This window comes from Marmota flaviventris, chromosome 7, assembly GCF_047511675.1.
Source record: "Marmota flaviventris isolate mMarFla1 chromosome 7, mMarFla1.hap1, whole genome shotgun sequence".
Taxonomy (NCBI): domain Eukaryota; kingdom Metazoa; phylum Chordata; class Mammalia; order Rodentia; family Sciuridae; genus Marmota; species Marmota flaviventris.
Window position 1 is genome coordinate 138033655 of NC_092504.1, and position 25374 is coordinate 138059028.

General features: G+C 33.7%; 1 protein-coding gene across 2 annotated transcripts in view; it reads right to left on the bottom strand.

Annotated features, from left to right (window-relative positions):
• Positions 1-1721: 1721 nt before the first annotated feature.
• The window catches only part of Hspa4l (heat shock protein family A (Hsp70) member 4 like), a 51196-nt gene continuing 27543 nt past the window's right edge, over positions 1722-25374 (bottom strand). Inside the window, exons 13-19 of one of the 2 annotated variants that reach the window (XM_027926768.3) lie at positions 23472-23570; positions 21246-21383; positions 17919-18044; positions 17538-17645; positions 14130-14249; positions 10366-10527; positions 1722-8160 (exon numbers count right to left, since the gene is read on the bottom strand). In XM_027926768.3, coding sequence (XP_027782569.2) covers positions 7969-8160; positions 10366-10527; positions 14130-14249; positions 17538-17645; positions 17919-18044; positions 21246-21383; positions 23472-23570 — 945 coding nt within the window. In that variant the 3' untranslated portion in view covers positions 1722-7968. Of the gene's footprint in view, positions 8161-10365; positions 10540-14129; positions 14250-17537; positions 17646-17918; positions 18045-21245; positions 21384-23471; positions 23571-25374 lie in introns of those variants that run through there. The other variant, XM_071614691.1, reaches the window with a different exon arrangement.

Here is a 25374-nt window from a genome sequence, read left to right on the forward strand (position 1 = left end):
TTGGTTTTAAGGAATTTTCTTCTAGCACTAGGGATTGAACTCACTAGCCCACTGAGCCACATCCCCACCCTATTTTGTATTTTATTTAGAGACAGGGTCTTCCTGAGCTGCTTATTGCTTTGCTTTTGCTGGCTTTGAACTGGGATCCTCTTGTTTCAGCCTCTGGAGCTGCTGAAATTACAGGTGTGTGCCACCATGCCTGGTCAATTTTAAGGCATTTTTAAATGGTTCCAAAGTGTATGTGTAGTCTCCATATACTTGTATAATGTCCAAGTTTCTTTTGTTGAAGATTTCTAGTTTTACTCCATTATAAGCAAATCAGATAAATATTTCTTATTTTCAAATACTAAAGCACCTTTTTTAGCAAGTGTAAGGCACTAGGTTTAAAACTTTTTATGACTTATTATATATTCTATCCTAGGGGAAGTTCCGTGAGCTATTTAATGTACTACAAGTACCTTGTAGGTCCATTTGCTGTATAGCAGTGTTTAACTTTGATGTTTTTTGTCAGGACTATTGATGAGTGAAATACCATTGTATTTGAGCCCATCTCATCCTTTAAGTCTGTTTTAGAAAAAGTTTATAATAAACTGGGTGCTGTGAAATGAATTGATATTAACCTCTGAAGGAAACAAATTTATAATTATCTTAACCTTGTCTCTGAGATGAAAAGTGTGTTCAGGTTAGGTGTCCATTTGCTAGTATCATTTCCCCTTTTCAGTCCTCATGTAGGAAGCATATTGTTTGATCTATTTAAAAATCTGTTCTTTAATTGGAGAAATTATTTACATTCAAGATTATTGAAAGTTAAGGCTTATTTCATTTTGATGATTTTCTTCTGGTTATTTTGAATGTTCTGTATACTGGCTCTTCTAATGGGCTTTATACTTTCATAAGCTATCATAATGGTATTTATCTTTCAATTCTGGACCTAGGATTCCGTTTTCTTTTTAAGTTTGGTCCTGTTTTCTTGGAAAAATCTTCATTTATGTTTCTTAAGGATAGTTTTTGCTGGTTTGGAAATTGTGGATGACCACTACTTTTAATTTTTTTTGGAGGGGGGGGGCACTGGACCACTAAGAAACATCCCCAGCCCCATTTTGTATTTTAGAGGCAGGGTCTGAGTTGTTTTGCACCTTATCAAAACTTGGATTATTTCACTCCCTCCTGACATATAGGGTTTCTGTAGTTAAATGCTCTTTTAATGTAAGGGAGCTGCCCTTATGACTTTGCTTTTTTGCACACTGTGAAATTCTTTCTCTTGTAATTCCTTCGGTGGTTCCTGGCTAGTGTGGATACACTGGAAGGTGAGGTGAACTCCTGTTTCAAAGCAAAGCTACTTTACAGATTGCATGTCCCTCACATAAGCAGGCATGAGCCAGTTGTGTTACAATAGCTAGTATTTGCCAGTGTCTCCAAGTTTGGTGGGACTCTACCTGTCCCTTCCTTGGGGAAATTCCCCCTCCCCCAGCTGTGAAGTCAGGGTGTAAGATGCCAGGGCAATTCATTCTCCTGTCTCAGAATCTTTTATAAGGTTCCAGTCCATCTCTGGGCTGGTTTCCTGTGTTCCCCCATACTTAACCTACCTTACAGTGCCCAATGCACACATCACTTAGCAGCCTTGTGAATGGGGGGTGAGGAGTGGGGGTGCTAGAAACCTCTATTCAATCAATGTTGAAAATACTCAGTGCATTCATTTATAATTTAAATTAGTTTCAGAATACCTTATGAAATGCTTTTTATTTTCCACGGGTTAAGATACCTTTTCTTGACATTTTGATTTCATTTTCCTTATAAATTACATGCTCTTTTACTACTATACAGCAGTGGTTTTCATTGATGGCCTGTGGACACATTAAGGGTCACTAAGATGCTTTCAGGTATCCACAAAAACCAATCATGCCAATTTTCGACACTTGCACTGATGGTACAAAAACAATGTTAACAATGGAAATTTTCTGGGGTCTCAGTATGATTCACAGCTGTGGCACCAAACTGTAAATCTTGATCCTTTAAGACATGTCAATTTTAATATTCTATTTGACAAAATGTGAAGTTCATACAAAGAATTGCTGCATACCAATCTTTGCTTACTTTGTTAGCACTACATTTACTGAATGAACATCTGTTGGACAAACTATTTAGATTTGCATATTTGTAAGACATGAAATGAACCCAGCATGAGAACAATTATATTGTGTCCAATGATGAGAATCAGGCTTTTAAGCAAAAACCAGAAATGAAAAATTTTGACCATAATGGTGGAGATGGCAATGAATGCTGTGGTCTGAATATCTGTTAAAGGGTCTATCACATGTAAAACTCCACTACTTTTTATAGAGGTGTTAGTTGATTACAATTTTCTGCTTGTATAGAAGACAGAAATTAAATCAAATGTGATGGAGTTCTCATTTAAAAAGGCATTATTAGCTAATAGAAACTAAACTTTTTAAAGTATCTTACAGTAATGACTGGAGTCAGAATCATTCTGTATATAAATCATTTTAATAATGGGTGGAGAAAAGAAAAAATGAGTTGGATGCCACGTTTTGATTACTAAACCATTAACTTCATGAAAATTGTTTATCTATATTGTGATATTAAACAATAGTGGCTTCTTTCTACCAAAAGTAAAAGTTAGCCACTTGTAATATGACTGTCCTTCCAAGACACCAATCCATAAAAACTGACTTCAAGGAATATAACAACACTTTTCCTTTTTGTTAAGCTTCTGTTTGTTTTCCTGAGGTTAGAACCCAGGACCTTTAAGGTAAGTACTCTGTAACTGAGTCATGCCCCCAAGCCCTCTTATTTTCGTTTCTAATGACATTTAACATCTGCATCCTAAATGGGTTCATATTATTTTAAGAGCATTTTAAATCGTACAAAGCAAAATACTTAAAAAAAAAACAACATGCATTTAATAAAAGCAGCAAAGAATGGAAGGTGTCTACTCAATTTCAGACTTGTTTTGTCATTTGTCACATCAAGGATTTTAAAGGAGAGAGATGTTGGTTATTTAAAATACACTCACAATACTGACTTATTTTGGTCCAGAACTATTTAAAAACATGCTAAGGCAAGAATATGAAACATCTATATGACTATGAAAATGAAAAATGCAACTAAATTTGAGATGAAAAAAATCTATATAATATGAAAGATACCACTGCTAAATTTGAGACATTATATATAGAAGTTTATAACATGGATTATCAAATTAAGAGTCCAAAAATTCTTAAAATGACTATTCAGGGAAACAAAAGTATTAAAATTAACTATCAAAATTATTCAGTGAAACATGCTAATTTCGATAAAATCCTAAATTTTTAAATGCCATGAAAGATGTAAAGGATAATCCAGAAGGACAAAAGTATACCTAAGAAAAACAGAACTGTTATATGTAAATGAGTCTAGAACTGGACAAGGGAATAAAACAAGGAAACAATAAAAATAAAGAATTTACATCTTAGTTTACATATCAGGTGACTAATCTAACATGCTGAATTTCATTTGATCTTATAGGTATCAAAAGATTTTCTAAATAGTCATCCTGTGACTTAGGACAGGACATAAGTTACAGAATCCAGAGTAAAGATCATATTTTAATTTTTTTGATATGGACTCTGACTGCCTTACAGACTCAATCAAATCTTCATGATTAATTAGTTTTACTTTGATAGCTCTAAGTTTTTTAATAGTGTGTTTTGACAAATCCTGTTTTTTCTTTTAATATTCATTCTAACATTATGCTGGAAGTATTCATAGGGATCCAGAAGATGAAAAAGCTATTAACCACCTGTCAGTATTGACCACTTCCACAGACATTTAGGTTTTCTTCTTTAGCAATTTTTTAACATTCTTAAAATTTCAAGTACTCTTCTATTTAATGAATGTCTATACATTTCATTTCCCTAATTTATATACATCTAAAATGTATAGACAGACAGACATTAGCAGTATTATGAATTCAAAACTATTTTGTTAGTACTCGGTATATAAAAGAATATTGATTTTAGGGCATTTTAAAACAAATAATCGTTAAATAGGTGAAATTTCTCATTTTATTTAGAGTGATGGTCTTCGAGTTGAATTAACCTTACTTTTTAGTGAAAAGAAAATCAATACGCTTCCTGGGAATTATTTCAAAATCTTGGATAAAATCATACTTTGATAAAAACCAAAGAGGGGCTGGAGTTATGGCTCAGTGGAACAGTGCTTGCCTCATATGGGTGAAGTACTGGGTTCGATTCTCAGCACCACATACAAATAAATAAAATAAAGGTCTAACAACTAAAAGAAAAAAAAAGAGAAATGTTTAATTTGGTATTTTTTAGTCAAAAAGTCCATCTTCTGCAATGTACTGATTTAATAAGATTAGTTTGCTTAAATAAACTGATCTTTATTAATATTATTAATAGAACTAAACTTTATAAACCTCTTTTTACTTGAAAACTCAGTGGCTTACTTTTAATTAATGCCACAAGATTTCAAATAATTATTGATATAGCACAACAATTACCTATGTCATTCATTTTTACAAAGCTAAATTCTACTTCAAAAATTTCCTTTAAAAAAAAAAAAAAAGGAAAGATTTCCCTTTCTTTTCCTTTCCTTCATTGCTGCGGTTGAAACCCAGGGGCCTTGCTTAACCACAAAATAACATTTATTATAAAAATGAACTTTTTAATCTAAAACTCTAAAAACCAAGAAAACTATTTTTTCTGATCATTTGAGAATGACTTCTAAATGGGGTGCCCTGGCTTCACACCTATAATCCCAGTGACTCAGGAGGCAAAGGCAGGAGGATCACAAGTTTCGGCAACTTTTAGTCAGACTCAACAAAGTTTGTGAGTAAGGGATGTAGCTCAGTGGTATAGCACCCATGGATTCCAAATCCCCAGCAAAAATTACAATCACTTCTAAATCTTCTATGAAGGGGCTGGGTATGTAGCTCAGTAGTGAACACTTGTGTCTAGCACATGGAAGGCCCTGGGTTATCTCCAGCACTGCCAAAGCAAAGGAAAATTTCAAAATTATAGGCTAGTAACTGCAAAACAGAATCAAATCAATAATAGAAAAGTACATCACAATGAGATCTGCCCTGTGTAAGTTTTTTCTTTGCTGTGCTGGAGATGTCAAGGGCTTTGTGCAAGGGAAGTGCTCTACCACTGAGTTATACCTCAGCCTTATAATAGGTAAAATCAGTGGAAAGGCTTTAATTGTGGACTACCAAATTCTATTTAAAACATTTTATCATTACATTTCAAATTTATAAAAATGGAGGGATGGTTCTATCTACTTTGGGTCAAAATTAGCTAAATTCAATGCCTTTCATATGGATTTTGCAAAAATTAAAACGTGTTCATTTTGATAAAATTCTTGACCCTGTCACGATGATTACTGAGCTCCCTAATTCACTTTATTTATTTATTTTCCTAATTCACTTTAAAGGCATCAAGGAAATAACCATAATACTAAAAATGTCCTCTACCCTCACCCCAAAATCTAAGAATCTTCAGTTTGTTTTTTGGTTTTGGTCCTGGGGATTGAAACCAGGGATACTTAAATAGAGCCACATCTCCATCCCATTTTTATATTGTGTTTAGAGACAGGGTCTAAGTTGCTGAGGGTGGCTTTGAAGTCACAATCCTCCTGCCTCAACCTCCCAAGCTGCTGGGATTACAGGCCATGTGCCACCATGCCCCGGCTTCTCTTGTGTTTTTTATTTTTAAAATGTTCATTTGGTATATACAACACTCCTCTTGCTTTTTGTAGATCACTTACTACAATTTAAAAACTAGGATCTGTTATTCCAATAGCTCAATTCTGTCATCTGCATTTTGGGGGTGTTTTTTAATAAATTAAAAAGTCTATCACTAATGAAGTAAAAATATCACAAAGTTTGTTATTTCTACAACCACCTTCAATTTTATAATCATGGTACAACTTGCCTATATTAAGAGCTGGTTTCTCAAAGACAAAATTTGTACTATAAGGTAATCTATATCTTTATTTCCCTGCATACTTATTTGCTTACTACATGAGATAACATTGTTTTGCTATGCATCAAAATAACTTCTAAAAGAGATTTTTAGTTTGAAAAAAAATTTTTTATGATTATTGCATACTGCAATTCAGACTAAATTAGAGTGAACTGTACACTATTCAAAACCATACTCTAAACACACTAATAATTATTTATCTTTTGTACTGTTATATATCCCCTTTTATAGTCATGCTTTTTCTGAAATGAATGTATATATTTCCATACAAATGAAAAGCAACTGATACGTGCTTTAAAAATATATTTCGTCACTTTAAGTTATCATTTCATTTTAAAAGTATTAAAAAGAAAAATGCAGATATTAAAAACTATATTGAGACAGTATGGCTTAATGCAAAAAAGAGGACTTTTCCTGCAAAAAGGCAGAATTTAAAAATCTGCAAGATGTACTACTCTGTATGTACTCTTTCCGTGGAAACTACATTGTAGAAACAAAATCTCTATCTTAGAGAACTAGTTCTGAGAAATAATGACTATCCCTAAAGATATTATAGTCTCAATTTTTACTAACTTAATACTATTTCTGTTACTACTACAAACATTAATTTTGGGATATATTTAACTTAGATTTGGGATAAAATTAGTCTTTCAAAATATCAATGTATGTTAATCTAGTTGACTGGCATTAAGAACACAAAGGCCCATGCATTTATCTGTGCTTTCCCTTGTAGGTTGACATATGACTTCAGTCTTTTTCCATAGACAGTTTGAAGACCCTGGACAGAATTGAATGATGTGAACAAATCTGGTGATGATACTAAATTTACTGTCCCTTCTCCCATTTAATTAAGAAGCACCAAAACTGGAGCCAAGGTTTCAAAAGTTAATTTAACAGCAGGAACTATAATTTAATCACATCATATCACACTATGTAACATTATATATTTTGCCTATTGATATGTAACACAGTTAAGTTTATTACAAGCATTATTTCCTAAGTCTTATGGTATAAGTGCTCCTTTTCAGTATTACTGCTTATTTAATAGTGTTTATATTGTAACATTCAGTAAATCAATGATAATATTGTGCAATGCATTGTGCCATTTCTCCCTACCCTGTGTTAAGATATGAACAAAATCAATTAAGAAAACCAACACAACTATTAAAACTGAAATGAGGTACCAAGATCACAGATGCATGTCTGAGTAGGTCAACAGCATTTTCCCCATAATGTAATTTCATCAAAAAGGCTTCTCTTTTAAGCTAGCATTATTTCAGCAGCAGCTCGTCTTCAGGACAAGTAAATCAACAGTTTCAAGTGAAAGAAGAGATTCTAAGAAAACATCAATGCACATTACTAACTAAAGAGGCAAACTGCTGGTGTCAGTTTAACATAAAATTGTGCATTTTCTCTTTCCACATGTGACTTAGTTCATTTATGTGATGACAACAAAATTGAGTTCTTGTGGTATACCAATGAGATGGACTAATTTGTTCAGAAACCTCTTATTTGTTTTAATATTTAAATTATAACAATACAATAACTAGAAAAAGGCCCGTACCCTCAGTGGCTTTAAACCACATCAACTTTTGCTTTTCAAAATTACAATGCAGTTAAATCTATGCTTCTGCAACAATAGTGCAATACGGTATCCTTTCCTGAATAAAGGAAGTGAGGTTTAGGTAGACTATTGCCAATTACATACCAATTCTGCATGTTTGATATAAACTACATCAGGAAAGCTAAAACTGACTTGTACATCTATATTCAGCTGAAGCTTCACATAAGCAGTAATGAAATGACAGGTGCACTCACTTTGCAAAACTACTTCAAAAAACAAATGACAAAGTAGTTAAGAACAATGGAACATCTGTTTTGTGTGCCAGATGTAAAAGATGAATGGACCCTGTGGTTACTTGCACTATTTGCTATTTGAATTATATGAAGGTAAAATTAAGACTTAGTCCACTTCCATCTCCCCAGATGATTTAGTATGCTGTGTGCTGTCTTTTGTTGCATCTGGTTTAGTTTCCGTTCCACTCTGTCCATCCATTGGTCCGTTATGTTCACTATTAGCTTTTGTTTTGTCTTCAGCCACTTCTACTTTTGGTTTGGGTTTGTAAATGATGGGGTTACAGAAATTATCTAGCTCCTAAAGACGAGAAAAAATATTTAAAATACTAAGTTACTATTAACTTTCAAAATTCTATAATTTTTCTAAAATTTCACAAAATTTCAAATTCCTAAATTTATAAGCTCAGCCACAATACCATTATTTCAACAGTTTCATGAATGATTTACTTTCTGACTAGTGAATGTTTGCGGCAATCAAATTCTAAAATGGTTTTTATATAAATTTGGTACTAGGGATTGAACTCAAGGGTACTTAACCACTGAGCTACATCCCCATCCCTTTTTATTTTGAAACAAGATTTCACCAAGTTGCTCAGGGTGCCTCACTAAGTTGCTGAAGCTGGCTTTGAACTTTCAGACCTCCTTTGTCAGCCTCCTACATCCCTGGAATTACAGGCATGTGCCACCAGACCTCACAAAATATTTTTGTATCTAACCTTTCTAAAACTTATTTCATAATTTAAATACCATTTACTTTGGTAGGAATAACTTTTAAATAATGGACATAAATACACATACTAACAACACTATTTTTTGGAAATAGGTGAAGAAAAAAGCCATAAAAGTAAACTGAACATTAATTATTTAAATGAATACAAGGTGTCTTCTATCTGCTTTTTATGCATCATATTTTAGAAAATTATTACATAAGACTAATCAAATTGGAAAATCTGAAAGACTATGGTCAAAGAGATTGGTGCAGAGATACCAAGAAAGTAAAATCTTAGAATGTTTTAGTAACAAACTACTCATAGTACTCTAAAAAAGTCTTCTTTATTTGACAATATCTTGAACATTATATCTAAATAGATACATCTCTGTATCTAAACCATTATGTTCAATGGCTACATAGTGTTATATAGATGCATCCATTTATTTATGTAGCAGTTCCTAGAACTGTCATTTCTAGACATGTTAAATTATATCCAGGTTAAATTCCTATATAAATTTTCTGACAGTGTCCCAGGAAAGTTCTAACAAATTTAACCTAACTGCTCAGGGGAAATCATCCATCTCTCTACATCCTTGCCAACTCATGCAAAGATTGTAAAAAAAAAAATACAACAAGGGGCTGGGGATATAGCTCAGCTGGTAGAGTGCTTGCCACCCACACACAAGGCCCCTGGGTTCAATCCCAGGCACCACCACCACCACCACAAACACACACACACACAATAAATAAATAAGTATATATATATATGCCAAAAAAGATTTGGAATTTTTAGGTTAATTGTCAGGATGAACTCTATTTCATATGTTTTTGTTTATTCTTTTCTCAACTGCTAATGCAACAAACCTTTTACTAATTTTTCTATTTGGATGCTGATTTTTTTAATAAAGTTTTCCATGATAACTTTTAAAAAAATATTTATTAATTTTTTTTTAGTTTTTGGTGTACACATCTTTATTTTAGTTTTATATGGTGCTGAGGATCTAACCCAGCGCCCCGTGCATGCCAGGCGAGCGTGCTACTGCTTGAGCCACATCCCCAGCTCCTCCATGATAACTTTTGACATTTAATCTGCCTAGCTTATCTCAGATCAAGCTTTTGAAAACAAGACTTTACCACAGAATTCACAAATTTCAAACTGGTTCCAAGACACCTATACTGCAATGAAGACTCAGAGGTCTCGCCGAATCTCTGAGTTTGAATTTACAGCTGTCAAAAGTCATCATACTGCTTTATTTCACTGTTTTACTCTTGAATTAAACACCAGCCCTGCATGACAAATTAATAAAAAGAACAGATATTCTATACCTAGAATCACTTAAAACAAATTTAATATAATAAGAGATTAGCCTTAAATTTATTTTTTGAGTTCTTCTGCATCTTTTTCTTGGGGTACTAAGGATGGAACCCATGAGCACTCAACCACTGAGCCAAACCCCCAGACCTCCTTTTATTTTTTTTTTTGAGACAGTGTCTCACTAAGTCGCTGAGGCTGGCTTATAACTTTAGAACTTCCAGCCTCAGCCTCCTGAGCTGTTGGATTACAGGGATGCATCACAATGCCTGGCTACAAATTATTTCTTGAAGTATGATTTTTATTAATCATTTCAGTCCTTGAACTCATCATTAAAAGGGAATTTGAGGCTGGGGCTATGGCTCAGCAGTGGAACACTTGCTTAGTATGTGTGATACACTGGGTTCATTTCTCAGCACCACATATAAATAAATAAAAGTCTAACAACTAAAAAAAAAAAAAAAAAAATTGTTTCTTACCTTAGACTTCGCAACAATTTCCGAAACTTTAACCACAGGTTCTTGAGTGAGACTTAATTTATTCTGTGCATTCATCTTAGTGTTCAGCCAAATCATGGCATCGCTGATATATTTTTCAACTTTTTCCATTTCAGCAGGATCCAAATGATCGTATCTTTCATCCTATTAAACAAGCTTTACTTAATGTTAATTTATTTTCTGGTACGCACCAGTTAATTGATAATTTCTGTTTAAAAATTTAGATTCTTGGGGCATGGGTTGTGGCTCAGTGGTAGAGCGCTCGCCTAGTGCGTGTGAGGCCCTGGGTTCGATCCTTAGCACCACATAAAAATAAATAAAGGTATTGTGCCCAACTACAACTAAAAGATAAATTTTATTTTTTAAAAATTTAGATTCTTATTGATTGCACATCTAATAAATATTCATGTGAAGAAGCCACATACAAATATAACAAAGCTAAAATGATTAGAAGAAGTTTTCTGAAGAAGTCAGATTTAGAAAAGAATGATTAGTAGAGAATATTCAACAAAAAAGAAAGCACTGTAATGGAATGGAGTTTGTTAGAGAATAGGAGACATTAGGTGACAGGCACATAGAAGGCTAGACAGAAAATGCTGAACATACAGTATCATGATGCTAAGGTTCCTGAACAGGAGAATGCTACGTAATAGAGACAATCTAAGAAGTCATGGATTAGACTGATAGCTACAAAACCAGAAGTGGCATGATAACACACAGCAAGATGATATGATTAATTACAGACTGAACTGAGAAAATCAAGGGAAAGAGAATTCAATAAACCCAAATAGGAAGACAGAGATGCCATTTTAAAGCCACTGGTTTTCTCAGACTCCAAGAAGTTCTGCTTGTAGATTACAAATCACATACCCACTATATCTGACTCAGTTTCCAGGCTGCCATGTTTTCTTGAATTTATTCATATATCATGGATCACTTAAGTTTCCTTTGCTAGTTCATCTTCATTCATCTCTCTACCTAAATGTTTCAAAAATTTCTCTAGCCTGAACCTCGTTCTTGAACTCTTAAATAGGAGTCTAACTTCAATACCTACCTCTTGTTTTGAACTCCCGATTTTATCTTCATCTACTCTCTCAGTCTTCCCCAACTTCGTAAGTGGAAACATCATCCTTTCATCCTCGGAGGATTTTTTTACTTCTCTGATATGTTTACATCATATCTACCACAATTCTTATAAGCTCTAGTTTCCAAATAAAGGTGAAAATCTGACCACTTCTTGCCCCTGTATTATCTGTATACAAGCTTCCACCATTTCTTGCTTGTATTACTTGAACAGAGTCTTAACTTTGTCTACTTCTGAACCCTCTAAAAAGATAAGTCAGGTTACTAATATGCTTGATTACCTCCAACAATTTCACATCTCTGGGCTGGCTAGGACTTTCATGATCTGGCATCCATACCTACTATTTCAAGCTCTCTACCTACTGTTTTAAGCCACAATGGCCTTCCTGCTATTTCTCCAACATGTTCTCCTCTGGGACTTTTCAGCTGCAACTAGTCCATTTTGCTAGAATGTTTCTCTTCCAGTTATTATTATATCTTGAGCCCTCACCACTTGCAGTTCTCTTCTGCCATGTTGTGTCCCACTGGAAGTCCACCATTCTCTGACAAATCACCACCCTGACAGTGCCTTACTTTCTCCACACACTCAAGAAGACAGCCAAAGCCTAGAAAGTACTGAGCCACAGAATTTAAATCCTGGCATTTTCTGTTGTCTGCCTGTTCCTTCTTTCTTTTCCTTCTTTATACGCTATTTGTGATGTTAAGTAAATACGGAAAGTTATTTGCAGACTTATTCACAAGTAGCGTATGGCTTTTACTTCTAGGCTACCTGGATTGCAATTTCTGTTTTACAAACCTCATTGATCTCTTCTAAAACAGAATAACTTTCTACATTGTGTAACAGGTAAAATAGTATAGCTGCTGAAAATCTGTAGGCTGATACCAGACCACCTAGGTTTAATTCACAGTTCCCCATCATTTACTACTTATATAATATTCAACAAATTGCTTCAGCATTTCAGTTTGCTTATATGCAAACTGAGACAGCAGTATTAATGCTGTCAGGGATATATCCTTGTGGAAATAACATGAGGTACCCCAAGAACAGTGCTTAAAATTCACCACTGCTTGATAAATGTAAGCTCCTATATCTGAAAAGTTTCTGGTGCTGGTCTCTCCTACACAATAATGCAGTTATAACAATGATAAAAAACTGGGGGATAAAAGTGAATTATTTATTTGAAAGTAAGACCAGTAAACCTGTCCCATGGGTCAAGTTCAAGTGACTGCCTAATTTGGTGGTGGTGGTGGGTTACTGGGAATTGAAGTCAAAGACACTAGGCCATTGAACCACATCTGCAGCCCTATTTTGTATTTTATTTAGAGTTCCTTAGCGCCTTGCTGAGGCAGGCTTTGAATTCTCTATCCTACTGCCGCAGCCTCCCCATCCGCTGGGGTTACAGGTGTGTGCTACTGTGCCTGGCTAGCTATGTTTTTAATAAAAAGCTTTTTTGGGGGAACACGACCACATCCATTTGTTTACCTACTGTCCATTGCTGCACTACAACAAAGAGATGAAGAGCTGTAAAGACAATATATTAAACACTGCAAAGATTCATATTTATTAATTTTCTTCTCAAAGATAAAATCTGGTAACCACTGGTTTAGAAGAGGAAAATGGTATGTTTAATTTTGTTAAATTTTTCTGTTATAGTTACATAAATTATATCTCCATTTGAATATATCTCTCAGGCCTACAAACAGTGGAAAGTTAAAGTATTACAGATTTAGTATGTATCTAAAAAGAATAAAGGGTATATATAGGGGACCAAGGATGATTAATGAACTGTGAACATGACCAAAAGCAACTGAAAAAAAAAAAAAAAAGCAGCCAAAGAACAAGGTAAAGACTATGAGAGTTCAGTCTCATAGTCCCACGGGGGAAAAAATGTTTCCAAAAGAATCTCTTTTTCACTGTATGAAAATATAAAAATGAAAATCGTTTTTTAAAAAGAAAACAATTTGCGGGGTTAGGGTTATGGCTCAGTGGTAGAGTGCTTGCCTGTATGTACGAGGCACTGGGTTCAATCCTTGGCACCACATATAAATAAATAAAGGAACTGTGTCCATCTACAACTAAAAAAAAAAAGAGGAAGAGGCCATGTGACCATGCAAAATGATTGAAGTGATGCAGCGACAAGCTAAGGAACACCTAGTCATCAGAAGCTGGAAGAGGCAAGGAACAGATTGTCTTCCAGTGTTTTCAGAGGGACAGAAGCCCTGCTGACACCTTGATGTTGTATTTCTGGCCTGTTGAATTGTGGGAAAAAATAAGTTTGGGGCAGGAGTTGTGGCTCAGTGGTAGAATGCTTGCCTGCCATGTGTGAGGCCCTGGGTTAATTCCTCAGCACCGCATATACATAAATAAAAGATACATTGACAATTACAAAAAACCACAATAATTTGGTCACTGGATTAATGTATATAGTGGCTTGAGGAAAATCTACAAAAGCCAATGATTTTAAGTGTATCAGAATCCTCTATTAATAACTGTCTTCAATTAAAAAAAAAAAGTTTTAAGTATGGTTATACAAAGTCCCTGGAAATGGACAGCAACAACTACTACAGCTCTGTGGCTGAGAAGTTTTGGACAGATCCCACCTTTCCCAGGTACACACACACACACACACCATCATTACGCATTGTCCTTATGAATTCAATACCTTGTTTCTATAGGCTTCTATCACTTTCATGACAAGTTGAATCTTTTTTCCCAAGTCATTTAAAGCTTTTGGTCTCTCTTCATGTTCCATGTACCTCATTTGAATAGGCTGGCCATACTTCTATTAATAAAAGAAAAATGTTAAAAAGAACAAGAGCTTTAACATAAAATTTATTTGGCTCTTTGGAATAATATAATGGCCATATTAAAACATGTTCCCGCTATTTCCCTACAAAGAAGTACTTCCACTGGCTTTTGTTCATTGTTAAGGAAGAATGCCTAACAAGCGCCTTATTTCTTTCTCATTTATACAATTACCTCTTGATTCTTCTTTAAATCCAAAGTCCCAATCAAAACTTACTTTTTTTTTTTTCAAAGATAGGTGAGAATACTTTACGAAACTATTAGAGAAAGAAACCATAAGGACTATATTACAGTACATATAGAATTCATGGATTTTAAACTTAGTTTCAAAATTAATGTAACTCTATAACTATATAACTGTATATGCAACATGATTACTGACAGTTAATATCTGCTATCGTTTATATATGTGTGCATATTATATATATATATAAAATCATTAGATTAAAATGCATACTCTAATTTCTTTCTCTTCTAAGTGCTTCGATTTGTTTCTCAATGTTAAAACCACCTACACAAACTTTTGAGAGGGAAGCACATGAAGGACAAAAAGAACTATTTTCTCTTAAATTCTTTTATATACTAAGATAAAAATGAGAGTAGATTAACAGTAATTTCAGATTTACAGAAAAGTGAAAATAACAGAAAGCCAACCATTATCACTACTTTCCTCTAATGTAATATCTAATGGTACATTTGTCAAATCTGAAAAAAAAAATTCAACACTGACAAGTTAATATTGAACAGAATCCCAGTCTTTATCCAGATTTCACCTCTGTTCCAGGATATCATAATGCATTCAGTGAATTTAATTTTCAAAGAGGAGCAGATACTTCACTTTTTTAAAGGTCACCTCAAAAACAAAACTAGGGACTAGGTAATATAGCTCAGCTGGTAGAGTGCTTGCCTCACATACACAAGGCCCCGGGTTCAAGGCCCAGCACAACAACAACAACCACTACCACCACAGAAATGTGAAAAATTCTGTTAACATTCATTTCTATGGCTTCTTAATATACTTAAGGCAAAGAATCAAGGTTAAGTACTGCTAAGATTCGCAATTATGTCCACTGGCCTCGGCTGCTTGGCTTTCCCAATATTAAAAAAAAACGGGCCAGGTGTTGCAGCGCATTCCTGTAATCCCAGCTACTAGAGGGGTTGAGATTGGAGAAGTGCACATTGTTGGCCAGCCTCAGCACTTAGGGAGACCCTGTCTCAAAACAAAAAGTAAAAGGACCAGGATGTAGCTTAGTGGTAAAGTGCCCGGGGGCTCCACCCCAGTACTGAAAAAAAAAAAAAGTTAATGTACATTTCCCTTAGGGATGTGGCATGTTAAAAAAAAAAAAAAAAATCACTGAGAATATAAACTATGATAATGCTTAATTCTGCTGATATAAACAATTTTTCTAGTTGCTACTTATTCCCTTTGGAAATAATTTATTGGCATGAAAATAATTTTTGCATGATTATTAGTTTTACTTTGAAGTAACATCTTTTGTGTTTTTTTACCCTACTATCCCCAGTGCTTAAAGGGCTGTAATTTCCAAATTCTAAAATCCTTATTAATCACATCACTAGCATCTATGTGATTTCTTGCTACTCAAAGAGTGGTTCATAAACCAGCAACACCAGCATCACTTGGAGGCTTTAATGAAATGTAGAACCATGGGGCCCCTCTCATATCTACTAAATCAGAATCTGCTTTTCAATAATAGCCTAAGTAGTACATATGCACATCAGAGTAACTCAAAGATCCACACTTCCAAGAAATGACTAAAATTTCTTTTCAACTTTCCAATAAAACGTAGAGGTATTTTTTTTTCTAGAATGGGGAAAGGGTTGCACAGCATCGCCAGCATGGACAAAGAGGCCAACAGTGGTCTTTCCTCAAAATCATACCAATGACTTAGGAAAGGCAGACATGGTAGCCAAGTTTAAATTTTTTTCTGAAAGGACATTCAAGAGCAGAGGTGCTATCTCTGACATCTTGGCTGCTTGGTTTTTCCATCAGTTGCACTGCAAAAATACAATAGGCCAGAGTGTTATTACTCCCCAAATCACAGAAGTGAAGGGTGATTCTTCCAATAAGTAGGAAGGGATCAAGTTGATAATTCTATCACTTCTTAAAGAGACAACTCACTAATACATAGATGCAAAAGATTAATTCTGTTCATTTTTTAAACACATTTTAGTATTATGATTATATATTATCTCAGTTACACAGCACTAGTTACTTCTCATATTTCCATAGTAAATAAAATCAGCATATTGAAATGATTATCTGCATTCCCATATTGATTACATCATTATTCAGAAAAGGAAAGGGACAAAATCTATTCATGAATGGACAAAGAAATGTAATACAGTTCAGCCTTAAAAAGAAGGAAATCCAACCAGGCATGGTGGCCCACGCCTGTAATCCCAGTGGTTGGGAGGCTGAGGCAGGAGGATCACAATTTCAAAAACAGCCTCAGCAACAGAAAAGCGCTAAGCAACTCAGCAAGAACCTGTCTTAAGTAAAATACAAAATAGGGCTGGGGATGTAGCTCAGTTAGATCCTCAGTACTGGGGAGAGATCCAATCACTTGGAACAACTTGAATTAACCCAAAGGACATTACACTAAGTGAAAATAGGCTAGGGAAAAAAGACAAATACTGCATGATCTCATGGGTCCATAAAGTCCAACTCCAAAGCAGATAGTAAAATGGTGATCACCAATTGGATGGAGGGACGAATGGGGAGACGATGTTGAAAGAATGCAATATTTTAATTAGATAAAGAGATAAGCTGAAGAACACAGCTGATAACAATATTATATATCTGAAAACTATGTAGATTTTAAGTGTTATCACAAACAAAGTATGTTAAGTAATGCATCTGTCAAATCTGATTTAGTCCACTTTTTTTTAAGTGTGTTAAATGAAACATATTAATTCAACCTGTTTCTTTTTACTTTTTTCCATTTTTTAAGTTAAATTTAGTTTTATTTATTCAATGTTATATTTGACAGAATACAATTCAATTCATATTACACAAATAGAACAATTTTTCATGTCTCTTGATTTAGCCATTCTAAGATATATATATATATATATATATATATATATTCATATGCATATAAACATGTTGTACACCATTAAATATATATAATTTTACCTGTCAATTAAAAATAAATTTAACTAAACAAGTACATTGCCTTTATACCATAATTTTTAAGAACCAAATATTTCATTCAACCCTAATATGGAACTTCAAAATCTTTACCTTTAGTTCTTGAAGCTTATCCACATAAACTTGTTTAGGTTGGTCCTCTCCTTCTTCATAAAGCCAATTTTCTGTGTCCTCCAGTACTGAAGACAGTTTACTCATGTCCTAGTTATACATTTAAGAGAGACTGATTACAAATGCTTTCCTGATTTAAAAAAAAAAGTCATCAAGGAAAGAGGATATTTTTCAGTTAAATTTATGATTTTTCTGACTCATTCATTAACATGTTTTTCACCATGCTTTAATTTGGAAAAGAATTATATTCCCGAAGGCTCAGGAAGATTGATAACAAATTTGGTACACTTATCAATATAATCCATACTGACATTTTCAGGTAAGATTTAAATAGCTCTCAAAGATTATGAAATTTAGACTTACTTCTGGAGTGATGAATTTTTCGTAGACAGTGCCCAGTCTGTCTCTAAAATCATATACATATTCTTCGACTGCATTCTTAGCATCGTTTCTTTCTTTCTCTAACTTATCCTGCATTATCATCTTCCCCTATTCAAAAAGTTTCAGATTAACTGTCGTAAGAACATACGTTAGTGCAAATCAAAACCATAATGGCACCACTTCATACTTATTAAGAGGAAAATATTTTAAGAAACTGAAAATAAGTATTCATGAACATGTGGAGAAACTGAAACCCTCACACATTAATGGTGGGAATGTAAAATGCTGCAGCCACCATGGAAACTGACAGGTTCCATAAAAAACACAACACAGAATTAGAATTTTATTCCTCCAAAGATACCCAAAGGAAATGAAAGCCGGGACTCAAAACAGTATTTGTTAATTACAATTATTCACAACAGCCAAAAAAATAAAAACAATTCAAGTGTCCATTTACAGATCCATGGATAAATGAAATGAATGTACAATCAATGGAATTATTATTCAATCTTAAAAAGGAATGAAATAGGGACTGGGGTTGTAGCTCAGTGGTAAAGCACGTGACTTGAATGTGTGAGTCACTGGGTTCAATCCTCAGCACCACATAAAAATAAATATATTTCTGTGTCCATCTACAACTAAAACAATAACATCTGGTACATGCTACAACAACATAGGTGAACACAAAAGGACAAGTACTCTATGAGTTAATTAGACCAGGTAGATTCAGATATAGAGAAAGCAGTACTGGGGAATGGGAAAAGGGAAGAAGGGAGAGTTAATCCTTAATGGTTACATAATTTCTGTTTTGAGGCAATGAAAATTTTTGAAAATTGTGGTGATGTTCATATAACATTGTGAATATAATTAATGACACCGAATTGTACATTTATAAACAGTTAATATCGGGCTGGAGTTGTGGCTCAGCGGTAGAGCAATCGCCTCACACGTGTGTGGCCCTGGGTTCGATCCTCAGTACCACATAAAAATAAATAAATAAAATGAAGGTATTGTGTCCAACTACAACTAAAATAAATAAATAGAACAGTTAATATGGCAAATTTTATGCTATATTAAAGCATAATTTTTAAAACTTCATATTGTAATATGCAAAAATCACTATATACTTTTTAAAATGTGTGAACTGTGTGCCATGTGAGTATCTTCATTTTGTTGCATATGGATTTTCAGTTTTCCCAGCATCATTCGTTGAAGAGGTTATCTTTTCTCTAATGCTTGTTTTTGGCGCCTTTGTCTAATTTAAGGTAACTGTAATTATGTGGGTTAGTTTCTGTGTCCTCTACTCTGTACCACTCGTCTACCAATCTACTTTGATGCCAATACCACACTGGTTTTGTTACTATTGCTCTATAGTATATACAGTTTAAGGTCTGGTATAGTGATGCCACCTGCTTCACTCTTCTTGCTAAGGATTGCTTTAGCTATTCTGGGTCTCGTATTTTTAATGAATTTCATGACTGCTTTTTCTATTTCTATGAGAAATGTCATTGGGATTGCATTAATCTGCGTAATGCTTTTGGTAGTATAGTCATTTTGACAATATTAATTCTGCCTATTCAAGAACAATGAAGATCTTCCATCTTCTAAGGTCTTCTTTAATTTCTTCGAAAGAGTTCTGTAGTTTTCGTTATAGAGGTCTTTCACCTCTTTCATTAGGTTGATTCACAAGTATTTTATGTTTTTTGAGGCTACTGTAAATGGGGTTGTTTTTATTTCCTTTCCGAGGATTTGTCACTGATACAGAAATGCTTTTGATTTATGGGTGTTGACTGATTTTGTATTCCTGCTACTCTGCTGAATTTATTTACTAGTTCTAGAAATTTTCTGGTGGAATTTTTTGGGTCTTCTAAGTATAGAATCATATCGTTGGCATAAGGGGCTGGAGTTGTAGCTCAGTGTAGAGTGCTTGCCTAGCACATATGAGGCCCTGGGTTCAATCATCAGCACAACATAAAGATAAGAAAATAAAAGTATTGTCCCCACCTCCAACTACAAAAAAATATTTTTTAAAACAATTGCTGAATAAAACATACTGTGTCATTTATATATACTCAGGTTCACACCCTAGTTTCCCTGTTTATCAGCTTGAGATCAACAAAGTCACCTAACCTCCAATTTCTGATCCTAAAATAAAGTGTGGAATTGTAACTTACTGGGATTTTAGTAAGACTGAGTAATTTATATAAAATATTTAGTACAATGCCTGGTACTGAATAAATGTGAGTCTCAGTAGGGGATACTAATTGACTGATGCTGAGATTTGGAGAGTCTGATACTCTCTGACCTTGGGCAGCTTAGTATAGATTGGCCTGAGTTTTCTCATCTACAAAATGGAAAGCTATGCTTCATATATTTGTTTTGAGGAATAATAAGATATTAAAAGTATTTAAAGTTGTTAACAAAAATTATTATAATCAAAAACTAATAATCTACAGATAACAAAGTTGTCATTTTAAGAAAAATGTGGTATTTTAAACATAAGCTCTTTATAAACTACAATGCGTTGACCTAAATAATTTAAAATACAAATTAAAAACTAAGAAAAATGTCATATACGATACCTGCCAATCAATTCATTGCTTTGGGAAAATTAGCCTCCTGACATAATACAAGACCTCAAAGAATGCTTACTTCACACAAAATGTACTTTTGATGTAAGTACACAACAAAAAAGTATTTAAAGTCAAAATTTCTTGTTAAAATAACGTACAGTTGATGGTAAAATAGAAGGCACTCTTGAGACTGACCTCTTAATGCCAGCCAAGCTTGAAGAAATTAGGAACCACCACTAAAAAAATGAAATAAATTACTTCTAATATAATTACTGATGAAGAAATAAAACTTGTTACCCTCAAGAGACTAGTATTAAACATGTAAGAAAATGTTAATGAAAACAGATTTTTAAAATCTATTCAACTAAAGTCAGAAAACATGCCTAGAACCTTAATCTCAAAGGATATGCATTTAAAAAAATGGAGTTGCTCATAACTTCACCATGTGACATGTGCTGGTGTTTCTACTAACGACAGAACTTAAGGGGGCGAGAATCCCGAGTCTCAAAAAGGTTCTTCTCTTTAGAGGATATAGTATTATCTTTCATATAAATAAGATAAAATTATTGTAAATGATATTAATCTAGTTCAGTATTTTATCAAAAATTATGTGAATGAATGATCTGCTTAATAATTCCTCAGGTATTTTTCACTTATTTCCCAGAATTTGGAGATTACTGACTATAAAATATCAGAATATACCACCACGTTTCAAAATTCAATCAGATTTATATACCTCATTTTCAATGTAGCTGTTGAGAAGATCTTGGCCCAGCTGTCTACATAGGGTACTCTGGATAGGTAGATCAACACTCTTGACTTTTCCCTTTTTAATGGTCTGATTTAATCGTTCTTGTTTTTCTGAGGGTGCTGTCTGAAACAAAAATTTAAGAAAAGTGAAAATTTCTAAAACTAGCTTAAAAATAAATTTAAGAGTAATTTTAGAGGTGAAACAAAAATGTAAAAGTCAAACAACTACTACTCTTATACTTTAAAAATAATACAATAATAAATCTGTTCTACATAACATATATTGGGTCATAAAGGTAAATCTATAGTACAAAGAGCTGCTACTTCACACATACTATGATGACCATCATTTAAAAAAAGTTAACAACAGGTATTGCTGAGGATGTGGAGAACTTACAATCTTCATATATTGTTAATGAGACTGTAAAACATATAGTGATTTTTGAGAACTATGAAGCTCCTCAGAACCTTAAACACAGAGATACTGTATGACCCAGCAATTCCATTTCTGGGTATTACACCCATTCAAAAATGTGTACATGATTTTTTATTAACAGCAGTATTCATGATGGTTAAAAAAAAAAATCAAATGTTCATCTCCTGATGAAAGGACAAATAATATGTGGTATATGTTCATCCAATGCAGTATGATTAAGTCCTTTTAAGGAATGAATTATTAACACACCCTACTAACTAGGATGAACACTGACAGCAAGCTTAGGGCAGGAAAACATCAGTAACTATATTCAGGTGAAATATCCATGAAAGACTTATCTATAGAAACTAAAACACATTGATGGTTGCCTAGGACTGGCAGAGAAAAGGTTAGGGGAATGAAGAATTAATGTTAACAATAAGTACAGCACTGTTTTGGGGGAAATGAAAATGCCCTGAAACTATGATGACAGTGGTACACCCTCCATGAATATTCCCAAAATCACTCAACTGCATACTTAAAAAGGGTGAATTGTATAGTCTGCAAACTGTATCTCAAGCTGTTAAAAGAAAAAAAAAAAAAAAACCAGGTTAAACTGGAAAAGGTAGAAAAACACTTTTCAGGTTTTAAATAATTTAGAGTGTCTTGATTTAAAACCTGAGGGGCTTTACACAGCTAACCAATACAGATTATATATTCTGTGCAATTTAGAACAATCTGTTGAAGATGATAGAATAGTTATAGCCACAATGGAACTTTCCTTTTTTAAGGTAATGACTAGATGGTAAAATAATTACTCTCAAAGAGTGGAGTAATGACCAGGCATGGTGGCACACAGCTATAATCTGAGTGGCTTAGGAGGCTGAAACAGAAGGATCTCAAGTTCAAAGCTAGCCTCAACAATTTCAGTTCTTAAGGAACTAAGACTGACCCTGTTCCTAAGTAACATATTTCATAAAAAGGGCTGAGGATGTGGTTCAGTGATTCAGGGTTCAATCCCTGGTACCCAAAAAAAAAAAAAAAAAGAAGAAGAAAAAAGTGGAGTAATTTATCCTTTCAAAATTTACATTTCAAAATGTTTCTGCAAAAAGAAATATTCTATGCAGCAAACACTTGGAATGGTTAACTGTGAGTTGCAGAGCACTGCAAATGCAAACTTAAGTTTCCTTCATCTGACTTGTTTCACCTCAAGCTTTCTGATAATGTATGATTTAAAAAAAAATATATATATATATATATATATGTATATATTTTAGTTATACATGGGACACAATATCTTTATTTTGTTTGTTTATTTTTATGGGATGCTGAGGATCAAACCCAGTGTCTCACATGTGCTAGGCAAACATTCTGCCACTGAGCCACAACACCAGCCCTACTGTATAACTTTTAATGAGAAAGTTACTGAAATATCTGTTCCGTTTTCCTGTGAAAAATACGATTATACACATATCATTAGGGCCATATTATAAAGCCTCAAATAATGAAAATTGAAATATATTCATTCTGGCTGTAAGTTTTCCATAATTTCCCATAAATCTAACATTAAAAGTATGAAGTGTATTAACCCATCAAGTCCCAAGTTTTCAATTCTGCATACAATAGTCAAGTATTATTTCAAACTTACCATTAAGTGGTATATTTATTGTTGAATTTAAAATTTTTATATATGTTCCATATCTGAGAAGATGGGACAATATGTAAACCATCATTATAAAGGAAATAATTCAAAATATCAATCTCAAAGGATAAAACTATAGAAACAGAAAATCAAACCTTTGTTTTGGCTCCTGTATGATCAATTTCCTCTTCTGGGGTATGTTCAGCATGAACTTTTTGATGAACTCCTTCTTCTTGGTCAACCTGCATTTTATCCTGGAAAGAAAATATATAACTGATAATATATGTGGAGTCTTATTAATTTTCTTAAAAAAATAAACTATTTTAGGTGGCTATGCTGCATGCCTTAATCCCAGCAATTCAGGGGGCTGAGGCAAAAGGATCTCAAGTTCTAAGGTAGCCTCAGACACTGTCTCAAAATAAAAAAAATAAAAAGGGTTGAGAATCTGGCTCAGTGGCAAAGCACCCCTGGGTTATTCCCAGTAACAAATAAATAAGAAACTACCTTAGAGCTCAAAAGCCTGTTTTGAGATGTGAGAACATGTTTCTCAAATGAGAACAAAAACCAAATCCGTTAATAAGTAAAATAAAAAGATGTATTTAATGCCATATGAACAAATCTTGTTTTGCATTCACCTGTGACCAAACAAATTGCAAAACACAACAGAAAATTATTCTTAAACTTATAAAGATACATAAGACCTGGCTTACAAAGAAAGAGAATGTTCAAATTAACAAGAAAAATGTTTATAAGGAAGAAAATGGAAAGATAAAGTGAAAAAGATATGTAATTTATTTCACAAATTCAATCTATATATTAAAAATGTAACAAAATACTGAAGGAAACTCATTGAAACTACATAAAAGATGTCTCTGAATTATTAATTTTTTGTTTTGGTATTGGGGACTAAACCAGGGGCACCCTGACCACTGAGCTACATACCCAACCTCCAGCATTTTTTTTTAATGTTCAAACAATCTTGCTAAGTTGCCGAGACTGGTGCCAAATCTGCAATTCTCCTTCCTCAGGTTCTCCCTGGGATTAACAGGTGTGTGCTATCATGTTCTAGCTAAAATATGAAATTATTATGTCTGAAAAATAAACTTTCAATCTACACCCTCTGCTCAAAATGGACTCTCCACTTGGTAAATAAGTGTAAATAACAGATTTTCCTGAGGACCCTTCTTTCACCAACATCTTTAAGAAAATTTAGAACATAGGAATCCGAATAATTTAGGTCTTCTATATCTAGAATTGAGCAAATATATAATACCCAGAAAGCTTTTTTGAATAAATGGTCACTTGTGCAAAAAAGAAAAATAGATTAGCAGACGACTCTTTGAAAAAGAGCAATTATTTCTGATGTTCTAAGACCTTCTTTCTAACACTAGACCCTCCCCAGATCCTGTGATGGTTGAGGTGAAAAAGTACTGAGTTGGGGCCACACAAGACACAAATATTTTATTAACGCTAACATGTTAGACAAAAATGTTGTCAACTAAGTGGTCACACTGCTTTATTGCTTAAAATTTTTACTTTGTACATATTGAAAAAAATAACCTCCTCTGTTGAGATTATTTCATCACTATCGTCATTTCATCACTATCACATAGGTAATTTACCATGCATCCTCAGTTATGTCTCTTGACTATACAGAAAAAAATAATTAAGCCCAATATGGTAAATGTATTTCTAAAACTTCTTGACATTTAGACTCCAACTTTCTAAATTACTTTATCTACTTGTTAATGTTTTCCTTTGTTGTGTTTTTTTGTTATTTTTTTTACAGCATCATCCTCTTTTCTGCCAAGGGCATCAGTAACACATTATTTGTTTAAAAATGGGTCTTTAGTATTTTCCTATAAGCCACTGACACATACAATGCTATTTTAGCTTACCAGAAAGTCATTATAATGGCTAAGACTTGAATGGTCCTTAGTGGTTATGATGACAGAAAGGCCAGAGGGCTGCAATCTCTTAGTCATGCTAGCAGGAATAAAAACTAAGTTCACATATATATGGCAAAGGTTCTTAGATCTATATCATGACTACTGCCAA